This window comes from Rhinolophus hipposideros (genome assembly GCF_964194185.1).
Source record: "Rhinolophus hipposideros genome assembly, chromosome: X".
NCBI lineage: Eukaryota > Metazoa > Chordata > Mammalia > Chiroptera > Rhinolophidae > Rhinolophus > Rhinolophus hipposideros.
The window spans coordinates 120,844,578-120,865,212 of record NC_138046.1 but is presented as its reverse complement, the minus strand read 5'-3'; the positions used below and the strand labels follow the sequence as shown (position 1 = coordinate 120,865,212).

The window sequence follows — 20,635 nt, the reverse complement described above, 5'->3', positions numbered from 1 at the left end:
GCAGATTATAAGTTTTAATGGATAAGAAGATAATTTCTAACCAGCTATGATCAAATACAGTAGAACACCTTTTGGTCTTAACAGTGACAAACGGCATCTGTATACTATATTCTATGTATGGTTGCTAAGAACAACAGGGACGTTCTCAATGATGCAAGTGGGTTTACAAGTGAATGTCAGTGGCTATCTATTTCAAGAACTTGACTTGCTTTACATTTCTCTCTCTTTCTCTCAAATCCTACAGATTAAGCTGATACAGAGTGGGAATCCAGCCCCTTCTAGAGATCCAGAGAAATTCAACATTAGGATTTTTGATATTTAGATCTTTCTAAGGCTGAGTTCCCTGGGTTAGAGAAAATCTCTTGCTCTCTGACTTGACTTGGCTTTCCAATGCTTGCCTTCCTCAAGAAAGTACGCAGGATAGTCAGCATGTTTGTTAGTTTTTTTGAATCCATACTCCCCACCAACAGCAGCAGTTACTTTGACACAGTAACTAATGTTTTATCAATATATGATGCTAATATTGCTGATAACTTCTGCTGATTTTTCTAAGGCGATCTATTAAAAGCCAAAATCTCATAGTTAGCTTATGTTAACAAAGTGAGGTATGATCTTAGATGCTATTTTCAACCTATTTTGCTTGGTTCTGTTTCCTTTATTTAGTCTAAATCTCCAGCGATTACATGGTATTTCATTTCATTTCTGTAATTCTAACTGTACTTTAAAATATTTAATTACAACTGATGGAATCTCCCTGCCCTCGTGGGAACAGATCCAAAGAAAGTCTATAGAGTTTGTGGACTGAAAGAGATAGGACTTGATCATTTCTAAAACAACTATTATTTATTCTCTAGAAGCATGCTGCTTTCCGAGTACCCATCAGTCACAGTTTCCCAGTAGCTCTGGTCTCCATTCTTCTTAACCAGACAGCAAACGTTTTAAAGGTACCAAATAGTTTCCTCTGAGTTCCCTATTTATTAATAATTCTTAATTCACCTATATTTTACTAACTACTAGTTGTCCTTAGAATTTGGGCATATTTCTATGATTTTTCATAGCCTGAACAAGAGATTATTTTGCCTATATTAGACTAGTACTCTGTACCACAGATTTCTGAAATTAGACCTGTAGGAAGAAGAAAATATCAAAACTAGAGAATTCTAGCAGTTACTCTCCCCACCACCACCCAAACACACAGACCCACACACACATCCTGTCAACAACCGTCTTCAGAATGATGTTGCTGAATTCTCTGTAGAACCAGATGACAGACATACTTCAAAATATATTTCATCCAATCCTTAGAAACAGCTTAGAAATAGATCACTTGAGTTCCTAACAATATCAACTCTGGGTAAAGGGATGAAATGACCCTTTGAAATGGCCTGCAGAGCAAACAGGAAAGCAAAACACCGTGTCTTCCTCCAGCTCCCACCACTCCTCCCAAGTGGAGCCAAGAAGTCCTGACAAGACACAGGCGGACGGCCACTAGGGACGGCCTATTTCCAGGCACCATTCACCAGCCAAAGAGGAACAGCCGCAGCATGGAAAGCCCTCAGTGGGTCCCTGGCTCTGTAAATGGAATTAAAGAACTGCACAGGTGTCCATCCTTGGGCCATAAGGACACGCGGCATCAGAGCCTACCTCGGATTTCCACACGACGTAGGGGTGGCCGTGGCTGTTGGGTGGAGACTGGAACTTTCTCTGCTGGAGCCACCTCCTGGGAGAAGTGAAGATGCCATTGGAGCCTCCGCCGGAGGAACAGAGGATGGCGCTGCGGCCACTGCTCGGCGCGGCCAGGACCGAAGGCAGGTCCCAGGCCGTGCTCTTCTTGAAGCCACTGCGACCCGGGGGGAGCTCATAGTCAAAGTGGAAGTTGCCAGAAGGTGACTTCTCCTGTGGAGTGCTGGGCGTGGAGAAGGACGAGCAGAAGGCTCTCGGAGGCGGGAGGCGGTTGGCCCGGGGGTGTTGGCCCCGGGGAGAAGACGCCGAGCGGGGGCCGGGACCCTCGGCCGGGGGCAGTGAGGAGCAGAGATGGCTCCCCGTGGCCCCCGGAGAAACTCCCTCCGCACCCGCCTCGCCTCCGCAGCCGCCGATCAGGGCTGGGTCCAGGCTGCGGGTCTGGCGTAGCTTCCTCTTGGAGAAGCCCTTGGCTGAGGCCGTGCTGCCCGAGGCCGGGGAGGAGCAGGAGAAGACACTGTGAAGCAGGCTTTGAGCAGACATCTCAATGGGGCTATGCCCGAGGGCCACCCTCTTCCCGCTGGCAGAATGCTGGCGTGGAAAGGAAGGGGGCTTAGGCGAGGCTGCCAGGCGGGGCCGGCCCGAGGCTCACCGAGGGCGAGGGCGGTGGAGGGCAGCGCTGGGCTCACGCACCACTAGCGCACTCCAAGTACCCCGGCGGGGACAGAAGCAGGAGATCCATCACCAGCCTTCTAGGAAAAGGTCCTGCGACCGCTACAACCTTCCCCCAGAGCCGAAGTTGCGAAGGGTGTGAGGAAGAGGAGGAGGAGGAAGGTCAGACGCTCGCTGGGTTCCCAGCTCCAACACGCCAGCGCCACTCCCCCTTCCCAGCTGAGGCAGGAGACTCCTTGCTCCCGCTCACTGGGTCTGGACAGCTTCGAAGTGTCTAGCAAGCCCCTCCTCACGCCCGGAGGACAGTCGCGAGGGTTGGGGAGGAGGCCTCCTGGGCGTGCGCCCAGGGCGCGTCCGTCCTGCTCCCCGCAGTGAAGGGGACTTCCTCCCGGAGCCGGGGCTGCGTCCCGGGGGGCCAACGTCGTGGTGTCCCGGCCCTTGTAGCTGCGCCGTCTGGCCTCCACTTGGCTGCTGCGCCCAATCCTCCAATTGGCTAGGCGCAAGGGTATCTCCAAGCTCAAGGTTCCCGTGGGGTGCCAGTCTTGCCACAAAGTGGGGACACGGAGTGCGCTACGCCCAGGGCCTCCCAAAGGCTCAGTGGCTAGGGTGGGAGAGAATTCCTGGCCACGCTCAGGGAGCTAAGGAGAGAGCCCCAAGGCGGGTGCCCACACTCCACCTGGGAGGGACTCTTGATATTCGCAGCCCAGCTTTGGGCCCAGGGCAGGCACCGAGATGACCCCCAACATTCACTCTAGAGGCAGCGGGAAGGGGGCAGCCAGGACCGGTAGAGCGAGAGGGAAGCCTGGTCTGGAGCTGGGGCGGAGCCAGCAGCAGGAGAAAGCAGAACGTGGAAGAGTTTTCCAGGCGCCCAACCTGGGAGCCGCTCCTGATACAGGGTCTCAGGGGGAGAAAGCAATGAGGACGGAAGTGCGGACCTTCTCCCGGGTCTCCCCTCCCCCAGATCGAGGGGGGGGCGCCAGCACCACTCACGTTTCTGGAAAGGAAAGGAAGTGTCAGATTGCACCCCACCCACTGGTGTCAGATGGGCAACCCAGGATGGTTGCTCTGAAGTTGAAGTTAAATCTCCTGCCTTCCCCCCGACTCCCCTGCTGGTTTTGTTTTTTTAAAGGAAGGATAGAGATTCCGTTCAAATGGGCTGGAGATGGGGACCTACTAAGAAAAGTAAGGATCCTGCGTAAATGTACTAGAGGAGGAAGGGTGACTGAGGCCGGGCAGGGGGCAGGCGCCGGGCTGAGGAGATTGGCGCTCACAAAGCAATGGGTCTCCCGTTTGGCTCCCGGACGCCTCTTGGCGCAGCGCGCCACGGCCACATTCCTAGGAGGCTGGAAAATGCTGGCAATGTCAATGTCCCCTGCTAGAAAGGAGTCTGGAAGCAGCTTCTCCCGCTACTGTCCGACCCCTGGAATCTATAAAGCACAGAGCCTCGCCTGCCTCTCGGACGGCTTTTTGACATAACATTTATGTTTTGCAACGCATCTTACAACGGTCTCAGCAGGGAAGCAGAGAGAATGTTGGAAATGCCAGCGTACTTTCTTTAACTGTGTTCCTGTGTCCCTTTTCACCACTTCAGGGCGAAGAGAATTTTGTACAAATGTAAAGGTGGCTTTCCTTTACAATTTCGTTTATTAAAGAAAAAGAAAAAAAACTTAGAATGGGCTTATAAATACAGGTGTTTGACACAAACATTTGCTTTGTTGTGTATATATCAGAATTTGTCCAACTTTGATTTTGGAAGAGTTCTTTGATTCCCTGTAAGATTTCAGGAGAAAATTAATTTCTTTGCCTTTTTAAAAAGCATTTGGTGTTCCTAGTTATTTGACTCTAGAAGGCCCGTGGTGAAATCTACTTAACGGAACAATGTGATGGCTCCACAAAGGGCTTCATTCGGATCCTAGGATCTCTGCTGCACACGGTTTTGTAAATCCAGCGGGAAAGACTGCACCCAGGGAGTCCCTTCCGTGACTTTATGAGCTATCTGCTGCCTGCAGACCGAGTGAGATGCACCTTTCCCACCACCCTCACTGCTGTCCATCTCTTCCAACCCTGAAATTGGTGTATCTTCAGGGGCTGACGGTTCCATGTGCTGTGGAAAAGCACAGCATTTCAAATCGCTTACTTCCCTGCCTAACTATACATGCCAAATTACATTTGGGGGACTGTTGGTGTTTGCTTTCTTCTGTTCTCCAACAAATCACATTAGGAGTGAAAGAGGGTGATCCTGCCTACCCTCTAGGTTAACAATACCTTGTAACTTGTCACTAGGAATGAAAACACTGAATGTCTCTACCATTTGGATACCATTGCATGGAATTGGCTATGCCTCATTGCATTTTGGCATTTGTAGTAGATGGTTAACAAAGTCACACTTCATAGGACCACTTACGACTCAAGGTGGTTGAGCAAATGTAATTTAGGGTTCCTATACGTTCTACTCCTCTAAACCCGTCTGGTGACCACGGGGTTGAAAACGCAACTCTGCCATAATTATGCAGGGCTAATAAGAATGGCCTCCAGGCACAAAGTCTTACATTCTTGGTCATGGATGTTGGAGAGCCAATGAGCAGAGGGACACTTCTAGTGGCACTTGGGACCTGGAGCAGACAACTCCAGTTAATTCATTATCTAGTTTCCAACAGGTCCTGACCCTCCATTAGCCTGGAGCTTGCCTCACTGTTGGAAACAATGAATAAATTGTTTTAAATATGCATAAAATTAAGCTCAGCCTCCTTTAAAAAAAAAAACCCAGTGTAAGTATATTTGCTTGTAAAACAGGGGCATTGGGAGGGGGAAAGATGTAATGGCTCAGAAAGAAAGATTTTGTAAGAAAATTATTTGGGTTTTTTAATGGCATTTTTTAAAAACTATTTTCATTTCCAACCTGATTGCTATTAGGTTTATTTTGTCGTCATTGTGGCTTATGGCAAATTCATGCATACTTAGTCAGGGTATCCTAGTTTACTCTCGTTTGTTATATAATCCCTGTGCTTATATACACCCACTCCCATTGGCCTTTCTGATTGACTATCATTTTATGCCAAACTTAATTAAGGAAGATCTGGGTTTCATTCACCAATTTCAAAAATGGTTGGTGCTGTTACACTTATCTCCAGAATCCTTACAATTGATCAGTCTGCTTCAGAAGCAGTATAACTGGTAGTCTAGAAATAAATGTTTAGAATATGCAGAGGGTGCCAAAAAATGTATACACATTTTAAGAAAGGAAAAAAACTGTATTAAAATTGTCATACTCAATATATTCCGGTAACAAAAGATGAATACAAGTCATATGTATACATTTTTTTTGGCATCCCGGTATATACTTTAAAAATCAGGTCTCTAAGACTTTTCTCCTTTATTAGGGCACTTGCTATTGAAAAGTAGTGTCTATACGGTGGCCATTTGCCACTTCAGTTCCGTGAGTCTAGTGACCATGTGACTCACTCTGGCCCCTGAGACATACCTATTTTTCAGTGAGAGCTTTTTAGAAAGTGTGTCTTTCTTTTGCTTGTCCTCCAAAAACAAGGCAGACATAGATGGCACTGCCCTCTTTTCTCTGTCATTCTGTCTTGAAAATGAATGTATATTTTGCAGCAGAAAAGTTGTCTTGTGAACAAAAGTAACAAGCGTGCAGAATAAAGCCGTCTATTCCTAAAAGCTTTGTATGGGACAATGCCCTTCGAGACCCAGTCTGGCATCTTTGATAGGCTGAATTTATGCAAATTATGTTAACTCCTAGATTTTATGTTATGTGAGGAAAAAGAATACTTGTTTTTTTAAGCTATTGCAAGTTAGATTTTCTGTTACTTAAATCGGAACACATTCTTAGCTGAACCAAAGCCTAAATAAATTCGCTTATTAGATCTGCAAAAAAAAAAAAAAAAAAAAAAAAAAAAAAAAAAAAGAAAAGTAGTGTCTATATTTGTTTATTTTTTTCCTCTGAGCTGAAGTTAATCAAAGTCTTAGGATACCTTTTATTAAGGGGCACAACAGTCTGCTCACTATTCATTCCCCATTATAATTATCCTACGCATTCAGGACAAAAAAATATCTGTTCCATCTAGTATGCCACAAGAGTATTCTAACGAAAGTTCTAGAGTCCTTGGTCTGACATCAAGGTATCCTCTTATCAAGGATCCTAGAAAACTCATCTGTTTTCTTTCTACTCCCTTGAGGCGCTGCTCTATAAACACATACATCTTACTACCAAAGGATATATTCTGTTAAGTCTAAATTTCCCTTTTCTTAACTTTATCCCTTGAAATTTTTCTTATCTCCAGCCAAAATTCCTCTTTTCTCTTGGTGTTTAGACCCTTGAGCTATTTGTAGATTTTTATCATGCCCCTTGGGTCTGACTTTGTGGTTTGGCTACACTATAAAGTTCATATTTTGCTTTAAAACCATCACTGTAGATGGTCTCCTCTGGATTCCCTCCAGTTGCTTATTTCTTTTCAGTCCTGAGGTTCAATATTTCATGTCAGGGCATCCTATTTTGCCCTTGTTTGTTATATAATCTCATTGCTTATATAGTCCCAAATCTCACTGAACTTCCTGATTGACTGCCATATAGCATTTCAGACTTCTATCTGATTAGCTCCCAACTCAGTCAGCACCATTCATTTCTGTTTCATCCTGTCCATGTCTCTGAAACTGATTGTGATCCCTCTGATATCCTTTCTACATTCTTAGTGGTATGTGGGGTAAACAGTTTACCGCATCTCACTCTCCCATAGAAGTCAAGGGTTTGGCCTCCAAGCTCCTGAAACATGAAAAAGGGAACATGATTTTAATCTGCGGGACACGTGTGTGTAACTTTTACAGGGCTTAAGAATGCTAATTACATTAAATAGCCAGACCACCCCATGACTAAACTACATCTTGATTGTAAGCTAGGAATGTTTTGTAGCTGAACTAGGAATGTTTCTTTAGATTCCTATTCTAGGATCTCCCTGAATGAATATAATTGTCGAGGCATTGAAACTACAACTGATCAATGTCAGTGGAGTTAAATCTAGAGGTGCAGAATAATTCCATGTGGGTAAGATTAGCAAAAACTCACTTTCTTAAACACCAATCCAGCACTGAGGGACAGTGATCATTTTCCAAAGATGGAGATGTTGTCATAGTAATTCTCCAGAGGTGAATATAATGATTTGCAAGACATACGGGTATTTGAAAGCTTGAGTCCTAACTGGTACTGTGATGTGAGAAGACAAAGATATGTTTCACTCTCCACCTTAGAGAACAATTTAATATTACAATAGAAAGATATTCAGAAAAAAAACTTTATGCCAGCTCTACAGGAAAAATGCACTGAACATATCTATCCCATCTGCTAACTTGAAGGTAGTGTTGTACTCAAGATCATCTATTCAAACTTCTATTCAAATAGTACTCAAACATCTATTCAAAACAGCTTGGATCTGACCCTTTAATCATAATAATATAATAACAACTAACACTTGTTGAAACTTACTGTATAGCAGGCACGGGGCAGAAATCATACATACACTATGCAAATCAACAGTTACACACACCTGCGCAAAGCTATAATATTGCCCTCTCATTTTATAGATGAAGAAAACCAAGACCTAGAACATTCCCACAGGTCGCACCCCCTGGTTAAGTGGCAGAGCTAGTATTCAGATCCCTGTGACCTAACCTCAACTTCCGACTCTTACAGGACTAGAATTGCAGATTAAGAAGCTATTCGATTTGGAGGTGCTTGACCCTTTCTGGATGGATTTCAATTTGATTTCTAATCTAGCTATATGACGTTGGGCACATCACTTCACAACTGTCACTGTCAGTTTCCATCTGCAAAATCACAGCAATTTCAGAAGGCGATGGGATGAGTAATACATCTAATGTATGCAGCATGCTTAGCAAAGAGCATTCTGGAAAGAACGAGCTCAGTGATGGGAGTTATTACTATAATTGATTCAAACATCGATAATATTTAAATTATTTTGTTTAAATTATCCTGATATATTGAATGACCATCCCTAATGTGAGTTCCCCTGGTCTTACACCCAAAAGAGCTACTCAAACCTTTCTAATTTGCTAATGAACCATTTGCTTAAAATTACTTGGAAAAGACCTTTGGTCAACTCAGAGAATAGTCATAGCTGGGATTTTCACCACTCTCCCCACGTTTTAGTGAGGTGTTATCAATACCAACTAAACAATACCAACAAGGGCTTTCAAAGCAGGGTACTTTTTCGAGTTAAATGAAAGACAATTTGGGGTTTTCTATATTAAGAGCAGAATGTAGGAACGTTTTTTGCCTTTTATTACATTTATGTATCAATAGGCCAGGTTTTTGGCTCAATATTTTAGATCAAGTTCACATTGCCCAAAATTGGAACCATGAACCCTGTCTTTCAAACAGTCACCCAGTTGAAGTTTTCATATCCCTGTAGTTAATATCAAGATCTGTAACAATTTCTTCTGACATTGTACTCAGAAACCTAAATGACTATTTCTATTCATCTTTCTCACTTTTTCCCCCACTCTGTGTGTCTAATTTCACCATCTCTCACTAATCACGATCTTTTAAAAAATCAAAATCAGTGAAGAGAAAAGAATTGTTGTTTCTGTGTCAGCCTCTGCATTGAACACAAAAAAAGACACTTGCAACACTGACCATTCTCTTGTTTTCTGTGCGAATATAAGCACTGTGTTGTTTTTTTAGTGTTTCATCCTTCTCTCTTCCTCGACTTTAAAAAGCAGTTTTGCATAGTCATGCTGTTCTACCCTTTCACTTACATGTTTATTTCTCGAGATTATTTCTAAATATCAGCCCTTCTGTTTTTAGGGTACCCATTATTGAGGCAGGTGAAAAGCAAAGTTGTATAAAAGTCTTAAGTCAAGTTGCAGTAGGGATGCACTTAGCAGAGTTCTGGGGCCACGCATGAAACAAACAATTGTGTTTACCTGCAACTAGCATTTGAAAGAATCTTCCAATATCAAATCCTAAATATCATCAACTTTTATTTTGGCTTTGAAATTCAAGAGACTTTTAATAATAATACAAGTTGTCTAACAATCAAATTCAGTTTCGGTTTATAAACATTTTTGAACACGTGTTTTGTGCCAGTGGCATTCCTTCTTTGCTAGTTTGACTTTCTTCTGCCTTTGTGGGTGAAGGTGCACTTGAAGTCTCAAAGCAAGTTGAGTATATCTGAACCTGGTTTATGGTCCAGCTGTACTTAGTTACTTAAAATAGTTTTGAACATCCTCCCATCGCATATGCTTTAGAACTACTTTTGAGGATGAAGATTGCTATAATAATGTAAACAATTTTAATGTTTTGTCAATTACTCTAAATTTTTTATAATCTACACGTTTTTCAATATTTCTAATTTTTCAAAATAACTAAATTTTTCAAAGTAACTGTAGGTTTTTTTGCCTCTAAAATTTTCAGTTTTCCCCCAGAATCTTCACTCCTGCATATTGAATAGAAACGGGGGAACACATTTGCTCAACATGTGCTTCTAGTGACAAGATATGGTAGGTATGAAAAGGAGAGGGGTAAAGAAAAACAGGTGCCGTGCCAGGGGGATATATATATTTTTTCTCATCTACTTTATTGAGGAATAATCTGCATGCAATAAACTGTATCAGGGAGTTTTGACAGCTGTGTATACCTATGAAACCCCCACCACAATCGAGAAACAGAATGCTCCCACCAACTCCTGGGGACGCTTTTATGAATGATCATGGACATGGACAACTAGATTTTGCACCACATAATGATTGAACTGTGCCTTCAGTCAATATAGAAAGGGAGGGAGGACCAAATAGAGAGCAGTGCTTTTTACTTCTTGTGGTAGGTTGAATTGTGTTCCCCCAAAAGATACTTCCAAGTCCTAACCCCTGGTACCTGTCTCACAAACTCAGAGAAGGTGAACTTATTCGGAAATAAGGTCCTCCCAGATGGGATCAAGTGAAGATTAGGTCACACTGGATTAGTGGATTAGGGCGGGTTCGAACTCCAAGGACTGGTGTCTTTAGAAGAGAGAAGAGAGGGCAATTTGGATACAGGCACATACACAGGGAGAAAAGCCACATGAAAATGGAGGCAGAGAGAGACTGGAGTGCAAGAACACCAAGGATTGCCAGCAACCACCAGAAACCAGGAAAGAAGCATGGAACAGACCTCTCTCAGAGCCTCCAGTAGGAACCAACCCTCCTGACACCTTGATTTTGGACTTCCAGCTTCCTTAACTGTGAGAGAATATATTTCTATTGTTTTAAGCCATCCAGTGTGTGGAAAATTGGGATACTTCTTAAGCATATCATGACTCAACTTGGTTCTCGTTCTTTCTTTTTTTTATTTTATTTTATTTTATTTTATTTTATTTAGTTTTATTTTATTTTATTTTATTTTAGTTTTAGTTTTATTTTATTTTATTTTATTTTTACATCCCTCACACCATGAAACCCCCTCCCCCCATCCGTTCTTTCTAACCATTTAATAAAACCCAGAGCCAAGGAATTAACTGAGCAAAAAGCAATCTCAGAGAATGTAAAAATAAAGAAAAAGAAAGACTAATGAATGCTGGTCAGTGCTTCATTTTAAAAGAAAGGAGAAGAATGATCGATCAGATATCCTGCCTAGGTATGGTGACATCATTGTCATAGCAGCAGCTTCGCTGCAGCTGTGTCCCACGTGTGGTTCTAGCCCTCTTTCAGGATGGCGTTCACATGTCCCCTTGGGAAACTTCTGTCCTGCATTTGTTTCAAGAAAGGTGTTTGGGGCTTGGTTTTGTAATTGATGGGTGTCACACAGAAATGTATCACTGACTGAAGCCATAAAGAGACACTCAAATTTGGAGAACTGTGACGCTTCAGTTTACCTTTTTTCATGTTCAATTCACTCTGCATTAAAGGGGCTGAGTGCACACCTGAGTCGCCAATGAGTTGAAATGGCAGAACAGGCTCAAGAGAAATGCCTTTAAAAGAACATAAGGGGGCTGATCAAACTCTTCAGCAGGCATGGAAAACCAAAGCCCAGTAAGGTTTTCTCTAGAGAGAACCTCCAGAGATCCAGTTGAAAAAGCAGAGCTGCTCAAGTTCATAGCTGCATGCCCTTCATTTGCCTCCTGTACGATTTATTGGGAATTCCTCCGCTATTTTTCACAGTTCACTGCTTTGTGGCGTGACACAGATTAGAGACATACCAAAGAACTCCCACCCCCCTTTAAAGATATACGAATGAAAACAAGGCACTCACAGATTGTAATAAGCAGGTTGTGGATCAGGGAGCTAAACTTAAGGGGTTTCCCCCTTTTAAAATAGAAATGGCTTCATAAAGCAGTGTCAAGGAGTTGGCAAATGCAAACCACTGGAAGTTGTTGAAGGTTTACTGAGCAGTGGGGAAAACCCAGGAGTGAGAATCATCCTCTAACTGTTAGTACAGGCTCAGCTACTAACTGACCCAGGCAACTCACCTCGTGCAAAACAAACCTCTACTCACTCCCCAAGTCTTGACTGAAACACCATTCGTTTGAAAAGCTCTCCCTGACTTGTCCCTCAGCTAAATTAACTCCATGTTACATGCTCTCTTACTCTCAGACCTTTCCTTCATGATAGCGCTTATCAAAATGATAACTAGATGGTACTCATTAGTGCAGTTATGTATATTCAAGCTCTAACATCCCCAAGATCATACGTTTCATGAAGCAAGAGGCATCACTGATTGATTTCACCTGTATTCCCAGTGCTAGACCATCTCATACACATAAGAATAACAGCTCAATCAATAATCATAAATTGAAAAAAATAATCATACATCAAGCTCTCAGCCCCAGTATCTTCATCTGAAATGTGGCTCTTCAGGTCCCTGATGGCTCTCGCCTTCCATGTCTCAGAAAACTTGGAATTATCCTCAAGGAATCAGTGGGAGGTATCTTGATTGATTTGACTTGTTATGGAAGGACTAAAATAAGCAATAATGATACAGGCATCTGCTTATCAAAACTATTGATATTTCATTAAATGCATTGCCTTTGAGTTGGACATCTCCAAGTCTCCTAAGTGGTGTGTGTGTGTGTGTGTGTGTGTGTGTGTGTGTGAGAGAGAGAGAGAGAGAGAGAGAGAGAGAGAGAGAGAGAGAGAGAGAGACAGAAGGAGACAGATGAATCAACCTTGGGTAATTTAATTCTTCAGAGACTCAGTTCTTCCTCTCATACATGGAACTATAGCTATAAAGATGTAAAACATTTAGTACATTTTCTGACACAAAACAAATAATAACTGTTACCTATTATTAGTAAAATTTGTCAGCATGGATTATAGGCACATAGTATGGCTCGTCTAGACTTGTCTACCGTGTTTCCCCAAAAATAAGACCGGGTCTTATGTTAATTTTTGCTCCAAAAGATGCATGAGGGCTTATGTTCAGGGGATGTCGTCCTGAAAAATCAGGCTAGGGCTTCTTTTCTGGTTAGGTCTTATTTTGGGGGAAACACGGTATCTGTATGTACCATCATAAAATCAAATACCTAATAACAATAATAGTAATAATAGCCAATTCTTAATATGCATCAAGTGCTTTAACATGGGTTATCTTATTTAATCCTCACAACTTGATGAGGTACTTATTATCTTCATTATCCAAAGGAGGAAATTGAGTCACTAAAAGATTAAAATCTTGCCTAAGTGCGTTACTAAATGGTAGAGCCAGGCTTTTCCCAAGTTAGCTGGTCAATGACAGAGCCAGTAAACTAATTCCCAAAACACAATACTAGGTTTTTTAAATGTAATACTGGGTTTTTTAAATGTTTTCTATGGAAGATGTGTGACACGCGGAAAAGTCATGATAATCTCTCCATTTGTACCATCTAGACCACGTAGCCACGACTGAGGGTGGGTGGGCGTGGGAGTCAGGTGTGGAGGAAGGGAAGGAGGGCTTAACATTTCCCAAGTGCCTATTCTGTGCCAAAACTTTACACAGATTACTTCTACACAATATTGCTGTGATATGAATACTCTTATTACCATTTTAAAAATCAGTGATTCACACATCTTTCCAATGTCAAAATTCATCTGCTTCCCGCTGTACTTCATGAATGTCTAATCTAACTGAAAAAGCAAAAAGATCACAGCCATCACGAACGGGAATGTCATACCCCTAACTTGAACTTGCCCTTCGCACTTTCTGAATGCAGATGGGAACTAGACAGCCGTAGCTCTGTTTCTCATGCATATTTTCAATTAAAAGAGTTCTAGCCTTCTCCCCTTCAGGGTACAGATTTTTTAGTCCGGTATCACTATCTAGTGCTTTAAACATTTTGTTTGGGGCATTTTTCACGTACTGCATATTCCTCTTAAGTTGTGAAGTCCCAAACTAGACACAGTGCTCTCACACAGAACAGATTCAAGCTATGTTTAGTGTGATTCATGTGTGCCAAATAAGAAGTTGAGTAGAATGCTTTTATTTACCTTTTATTATTTGCCTGATGCCCTTAAAGTGCTGGTAAGTATACATCAAACTCTTGTTATCTATAATGTGAAGGGAGGCCAATCCTGACAACCTGGGTTGTAAGGCTATGAGAAGTTACAGTTACTAAATTCCCTTTTATTGTTCAGAACAGCTCCTTCTGCCCAAATGAGCTCTCATCAATGGAAAGTCTGTACTTGAGCCAGATGATCCTTGGGGCATTTCCAAATTGCATGGTGGAGAGAACAGTGTCTTGCTAAATGGAGACTGATCTGATAAAGCAGAGGGCCAAGAAATGATCTATTTGGCTCAAGCCTGTGATACAAGGTAGATCATTAAGATAATGGAAAAAATACGTTTAAACTACTTGAGAGCCTGATTTAAGGAAATAGTTAACGTTGATTTGACTGCATAAACCTTTTTAGTCAAAAGTCCTGAATTCTAAACACCCCATAATATCCTTTGTTGACAGTGAGCATTTCCATTGCAGTAACTGCCTAGGCAATCTTTTATGTTTCAGTGTGTCTTCCAATCTACATCTCTATCTGACCTAGTTGTTAGCACCTCCACCAGCAATGAGAATCATGGAAGTAGAAGCACAGCATCTAGTCCATTTGCTTAAGAAATGGAGAAAGCTATGGCACAGAAAGGACAAGTGACATGCCCGTGATACAAGAGACTGTCTTCCATTCATTGTTTTTTACCCCCAGAGGATTCCACAATTCCCGATACAAGACAGGCACTCATGAAGATGAAAAAAAATGAATGAGTGAATGAATGAAAAATTAATGGAATTCTTGGCACCTGACACACTGAGGTCACCCTCCATAACATTATTCTGAATTACAAGGTGAGATCAAACAATACAGAAAATTTTTAAATAAAAAAAATTTATTACAGTAAAAGACACATTGCCATTAATCTCCCTCAAACTACTCCCTCTAACTTCAAACACATTTATCCCATCGTTCTTGCCATTTTCTGAAGCAGTTCTGGAAGTCCTGTTTCGTGATTGTTTTTGGTTGCTCTGTCATGGCTGCCTCGATGTCCTGAATCATTCTGACTTTGGGGAAGAATCAGAAGTCGCACGGAGCCAGATCTGGTGAATAAGGTGGATGAGGACACACCGTAATGTTTTTATTGGACAGAAATTGCCGTACCAGAAGTGATGTGTGACACAGAGCATTGTCATGATAGAAGATGATGTATGGCACACCTTAAAACACACCTTCTCTTAACTGTAGCTCACACCCAACTGACTGCACTGAACAAGCTGAAACTTGTCCCACACTGTTACTAAGATTCGTTAGGCCACTTCCCATATTGAAGATCCCTGCCTTTCCATTGGATCGCACTCGGCAGCAGCATTCACCATATTGCTTGATCATAACAGAAAGGCTCTGTGTCACACATTGCTCCTGGTACAGCAATTTCTGTCAAACAAAAACATTATCCTGGTGGTGTGTCTTCATCCACCTTATTCACCAGATCTGACACCATGCAACTTCTGGCTCTTCCCCAAAGTCAAAAGACCATGAAAGGTAAATGTTTTGAATCAATTCAAGACACCTAGGCAGCAAGGACAGCACAACTAAAGACACTCATGAAAGAGGACTTCCAGAACTACTTCAGAAAGTGGTAAGAATGATGGGATAAGTGTGTTCAAAGTGACAAGGAGTATTTTGAGGGGGATGAATGGCAATATGTCTTTTACTGTAATATATGTTTTTTTTTATTTAAACATTAATTCACTGACTTCAGTTCATTTTTTAAAACATCTTTATTGAGATATAAGTTACATACCATAAAATTCACCCATTTTCAGCTCAGTTCATTTTAACTCAATTTCGGCAAATAGTGCTGAGTTATATATATTTATTTAAAGTCTGCTTAAAGATTTTAAATGGAAAACGAGGTGAATATGCACAGTTAAAACTAGTTTTGGAATCCATGTTTTGATTTCTTTATTAATGCATAACTTGAAACCGATTGAGAAATGAGTATATTTTCCAAAATATATATTGGCTATAACTAAAAGAGGTTTTTCGGTACATTTTTAACTTAGTAGAGAAATAGTCACAATGATGAGGCGATTGCTTTTTTGAGTCAGAATCTTGCTAGAAAAAAAGAGCTTCCAAAGGAGAGTCATGCAATTTTCCAGTGATTGACCAGATGCAGAGGCTGAGACTTCTAAAGAGAAGCCAGATGGATTTATTATTACTGATTTCCAGCACGATAAAGTATTTGTTTTCACAGATTGCTTTAGTGTGCTGGTTTCACATGTACTATTGTTTTAAAAGGCAAATTTAAAACACTGGAAATGAGAGGGCCAGATAAAACATAATCTCAAACTGCCCTGGAGGGACAGAGTAATTAATTGATGAAAGGGACCTGGAGCCCCTTTCTGCAGCGCTTGACAGGCCAGAGCCCCAAGGACTATTTGGTTGGTTCCTCTCTTTCTTTGAAAAGATTTAATATGGTCAATCAGCTTCTTTCTCTTCTAAGAAAGCAAATTACTACTCTAATGCAGAATATCATCAGGTTTTTAAAGGGAGGCATTGAACTCAATGAAACTTTCACTTGATAAGATTGAAATCCAAATGAAAGTAACCTGCTGGTAAGAAAGACCTTCTCTGTTCTACTGTTCAAGTACTAAAGGAAAGGAAGGAAATGAGACTTCTCCCAATATATTAGCCTCTTTTGTGTAGCAACTACAGGACACCTTGTTAATACTGATTTTCCTACATGACCTTTCTCGAGAAGCAAATTTTGGCACAGATATCCTGACTAATGTGACCCAAGTCAGATATACTACTTAGTTTTCAATAGGTCGGTCTGAGTCTCCAAATTCTTGTCAAAGCATCTCTTGAGATAGTTCACCTCTAAATGGGTGATCATGGCTTTAAATCTCTAGACAGACAGTCAACAAATATTGAGCAACCACTTATATACCAGGAATTCTCCTACATGCTGGAATATAGCAGTAAACAGGAAAGAAAGTGTTGCTACCTTCAAAGAGCTTACCAAACTTTAAAGGGAGGCACATGACAAACACAGAAACAAGTTAATATATAATTTCAAGAACTAATATATGCTACAAAGAGTAGAAAACAAAGGTGCTGGCGGACTGCTTTAGCTACAATGGTGAAAAAAGACCTTTCTGAGGAGATGGTAGCCAATCTGATTTGTAATTTGCCTGAAGGGAACTCAGACTAGGACAATAAAGCAAGGCAAATGGTGGTGACCCTGAATACCAGAAGCAACCAAGGCCAACAGAAAGGGTGAGCCTGAATAACCCCGACGCTTTCCCAAAGGCATGCTTCCCTGTCCTGATGAGAAAAAGCAAAATGGGGCTTTTCTTGAGAGCGCTGTTTTCAGGCTTTCATCACTTGCCTGGGGTTAATCCACGGGCTCTCACTTTACGAAGGCCAGGTATTCCAATTCAACCTACAGATCTATAACCTCTCTGAAAGGACAGTACTCCTGTGACTTAAAAAAAAAAAAAACTCTGCAAAAAATACTCACTTACACTCAAACGCAATTTCCAGAACTAAATATAGTTTTGGCATGTGTGCCACTGGCTGACAGCCTGCTCACATTTGCCTTTAAGGGCACGGGCGCTTTCTAGTTCTCATGCTTTCAGACACTGCTGTCAGTTGGGTTCACAGCCCTGCAGGAGCAGTGTTTCAATGACCTCCCATGTTTTCATTAATTCTTTAAAAACCTACACAAACATTGTTGTTCAAATTAGGTTTTGCAAACCTTTGCCCTTGTGCTTTTTTTTCTTTCGCAAAATCCTAAATTTGGTGCTTAGACTAATTTGACCTCAAAATATATCATCTTTTAAATAAATACAAGACTTGACAAGGTCCAGAAACTGGTGCTGAAATGGAAGTCAGAATCCTCTCCAGTTTTCTGAGGCCAGGTCAACAGAGCTACAATTATCCCAATAACTCATGGGGAAAATAAAACACTCTATTTTGGGGAAGGAAAATAAACATTCAAGGGGACTATCTATTTTTGGGGGATCCACGATAGAGATCTTGATGAGTGTTACCCAAATTTTTCATCTGCCCAAATCTTTTGAGGTATTTTCTGGAGTCTATTTCACCTTGGGCTATAAAGATCAGCTCTAGTGTCACGAGTTCTTGGTCATAAACATCCAAGAAAACTCAAATGATTAGCAGTCAATAAACTAATTATACGTAACTCCAAGATTAAAGGAACTACTCCTGACTCCAACTAACCAGTTACTTTGGTCAAATCTCTTAAGTAACTGCAGCCCCTTTAGCTTGCTAGTCTGATGGTGAGGATGATGATAAAAGTCAGCCATTTTTGTTCATGCACTCATCTGCAATTGAGTGAGGATTATGTAAATATCAAATGTCAATGCCATCATAGTAGAATCAGTTTTTTAAAGAAAATATACATGTGTTTTACAAAGCAAAGCTTAAACATATAACTTTCATTATTTGTTAGACTTTGGAGGAAAATTTGCAGAACACAATTTCTAAGCTGTTTGCTTCATTATTTCCACAGAAACCACAAGGGGAATTAAATAGGAGAGCTAAGCAGTTACATGAAAAACTCACATGGAAAAATAGCAGCTTTTTAAATGAATTTCCTGAGTATTCATAGCACTGTAAAGATGATAGAAGAATGCTTTTTAAAAGTGGGGCTGAACCAAGCAAGATTAATGATGATACTGACTTTTGGAACATATAAAGTTTATGTATATCAGTGGATTCATCCCAGGGCCAGCTTCTTTAGCCCAATTATCTATGAGATTCAGACATAAATTCATAGTTCCCAGAAAGATAATTGTTTAGAATAAAGACTAAGAGCTGAGAGGAAGGTGGGTGAGGGGAAGAAATTCCATCAACCCAGATTGTTTCCTCTCTACCCAATTGTGCTTTTAGGAATAGAAACATGGGAAGGGAGGGAAATAGAAAGGATGGCGGGTCAGAAATTGCAGGCTCACAGGTTGCAACGGGGTTTGCACCTTCTCAGGAGGAGTGCAGAGAGGTGCAGTGAGAGATGACAAATGAGATAGCTCTCTCAGTCCCCCTGTTAGAAGCAGGACTGGCTGTGGAATATTGCAATGCTAGACAGTTTACATTGCTTTCTTCTTCAAGGACCACCATCCAGCAAATCATACAAATAGCAAAGCCTGTTTGAGAGGAATTCAAGAGCAAAGAGCATGGATGACGGGTTTGAATTCCAGCTCCGCTCCTTACCAACTCTCTGCCTCCATTTCCTCCACTAAAAATTGGGACAATAGCCATCTTTGGTCCTGGACTATTATGAAAATTCACTGAGTATTAACTTGTAAAATGCTTAGAACCGTGCCTGACACATGGTAAGCACTCAATGAGCATTTCTTAAATTAATAAGTACAATTATGCTGAGCATTCTTCATTCTGTGCTTTGGTAGGTTTATCTGCTGATAGAAAACAGGAAGTATTTCTGATTGCTCATTTGTACTTCAATTTCTTTCTTTCCAAGTGTTTCTGTTTCTAAAGAGCAACTCATTATAATATTTCCATTTATTTTTGCAATTCTGGAAAAATTCACTAATAAAAATTTACACTCCCAATTCTTTTTTTTTTCCCCTAAAATGAAACAGTCTTCAGAAAGTTGATTAATTCCATGATGGCCACCCAATATATTTTTTCTGCATAGCATGTACACACAATGCATTATAGGTACTGAGGACTTTTTCTCCTCTGTGAACTGCCCTGACTTTCTTTCACACTGGGGCTTACTAAAAATCCATTTGTGATTTTATGGAAACATTGCTAATGAATGGTGCTGCTTTCTAAGTTGAACACATTTATTCTGTGGAAAATATAAGTAACATTTGGCATGGAGAAGAGCAGGAAAATTCTGAGAAATAAACCAAAATATTTACATATTTTTCCACAAAAGATGTGCACCAATGATCGTAGGATATATAGGAAAATGAGCTTTGCCCTCAATGCTAAGACTTACATTCATTTGCAACAACATAAAAGATGCCATAAGCTTTCCCTTTGTTACTGAGCCACCACAAAAATGTGAGTTGGGTGAACTAAGTGTGTTCTTAGCACTATCTTTAGCTTCTAGTATGGTGGTCCTTGTTGGAGCCAGACTTCTCTTGTTAACTCAAAATTTTTTTGGCAAAATGTAAAATAGCTGTTTTATTATTCTTCAAATTTTGGAAAAGACAGTTTCAAGTTAATACTACTCTTTGAATTTATTCTGTTTCTTACACTACTTTGCTTTTTGTCTATTTGCCTGGTATTCTTCTACCTTTAATTTGAATATTCTGTGAATGATTTATGTTGGATACATTTTATTCCCTCAAACATATTTTGATGCCATTTTTTTTCTCACCGAGAAAGTACTCTGAATGGAATTGTACTAAATTTCAGGAAAGGAACTGAACAAAATAATTGTTCCACTACGATAATTTCTTATAGATTTAATTCTAGGGTAGTAGGTGATATAAAAGAAAAAATAAGAATAGATTTTCCTCCTAAATAATAATCTGTAATGTGTCCCAATTATTTTTCTGAATATATGTACATATATAAACGTACATGTAGACACACACATGTATACAGACATACATATATATGCACATGTAGATACGCAGATGTTATAAATATGCCTACTCAGGTTTTTGCTGTATATACTATTTTCATAATGGTTTGGAAGATGAAGTAACTTCTTTTCAATGGGTGAAGTCAGGGGACTTGAACACAAGCACTTTAAAAAGTTCACCGTCAGCTCTCAAAGAGAAAGACTGGGTGATCAGATCCCAAGACCATAAGACAC

At 40.8% G+C, this 20,635-nt stretch overlaps 1 protein-coding gene across 1 annotated transcript in view; it reads right to left on the bottom strand.

Annotated features, from left to right (window-relative positions):
* The window catches only part of ARHGAP6 (Rho GTPase activating protein 6), a 489,998-nt gene extending 483,766 nt beyond the window's left edge, over positions 1–6,232 (bottom strand). The window contains exon 1 of the mRNA XM_081042159.1: positions 1,645–6,232. Within this exon, the coding sequence (XP_080898285.1) occupies positions 1,645–2,223 (579 nt within the window). The 5' untranslated portion in view covers positions 2,224–6,232. The remainder of the gene's footprint in view (positions 1–1,644) is intronic.
* Between the last annotated feature and the right edge of the window lie 14,403 nt (positions 6,233–20,635).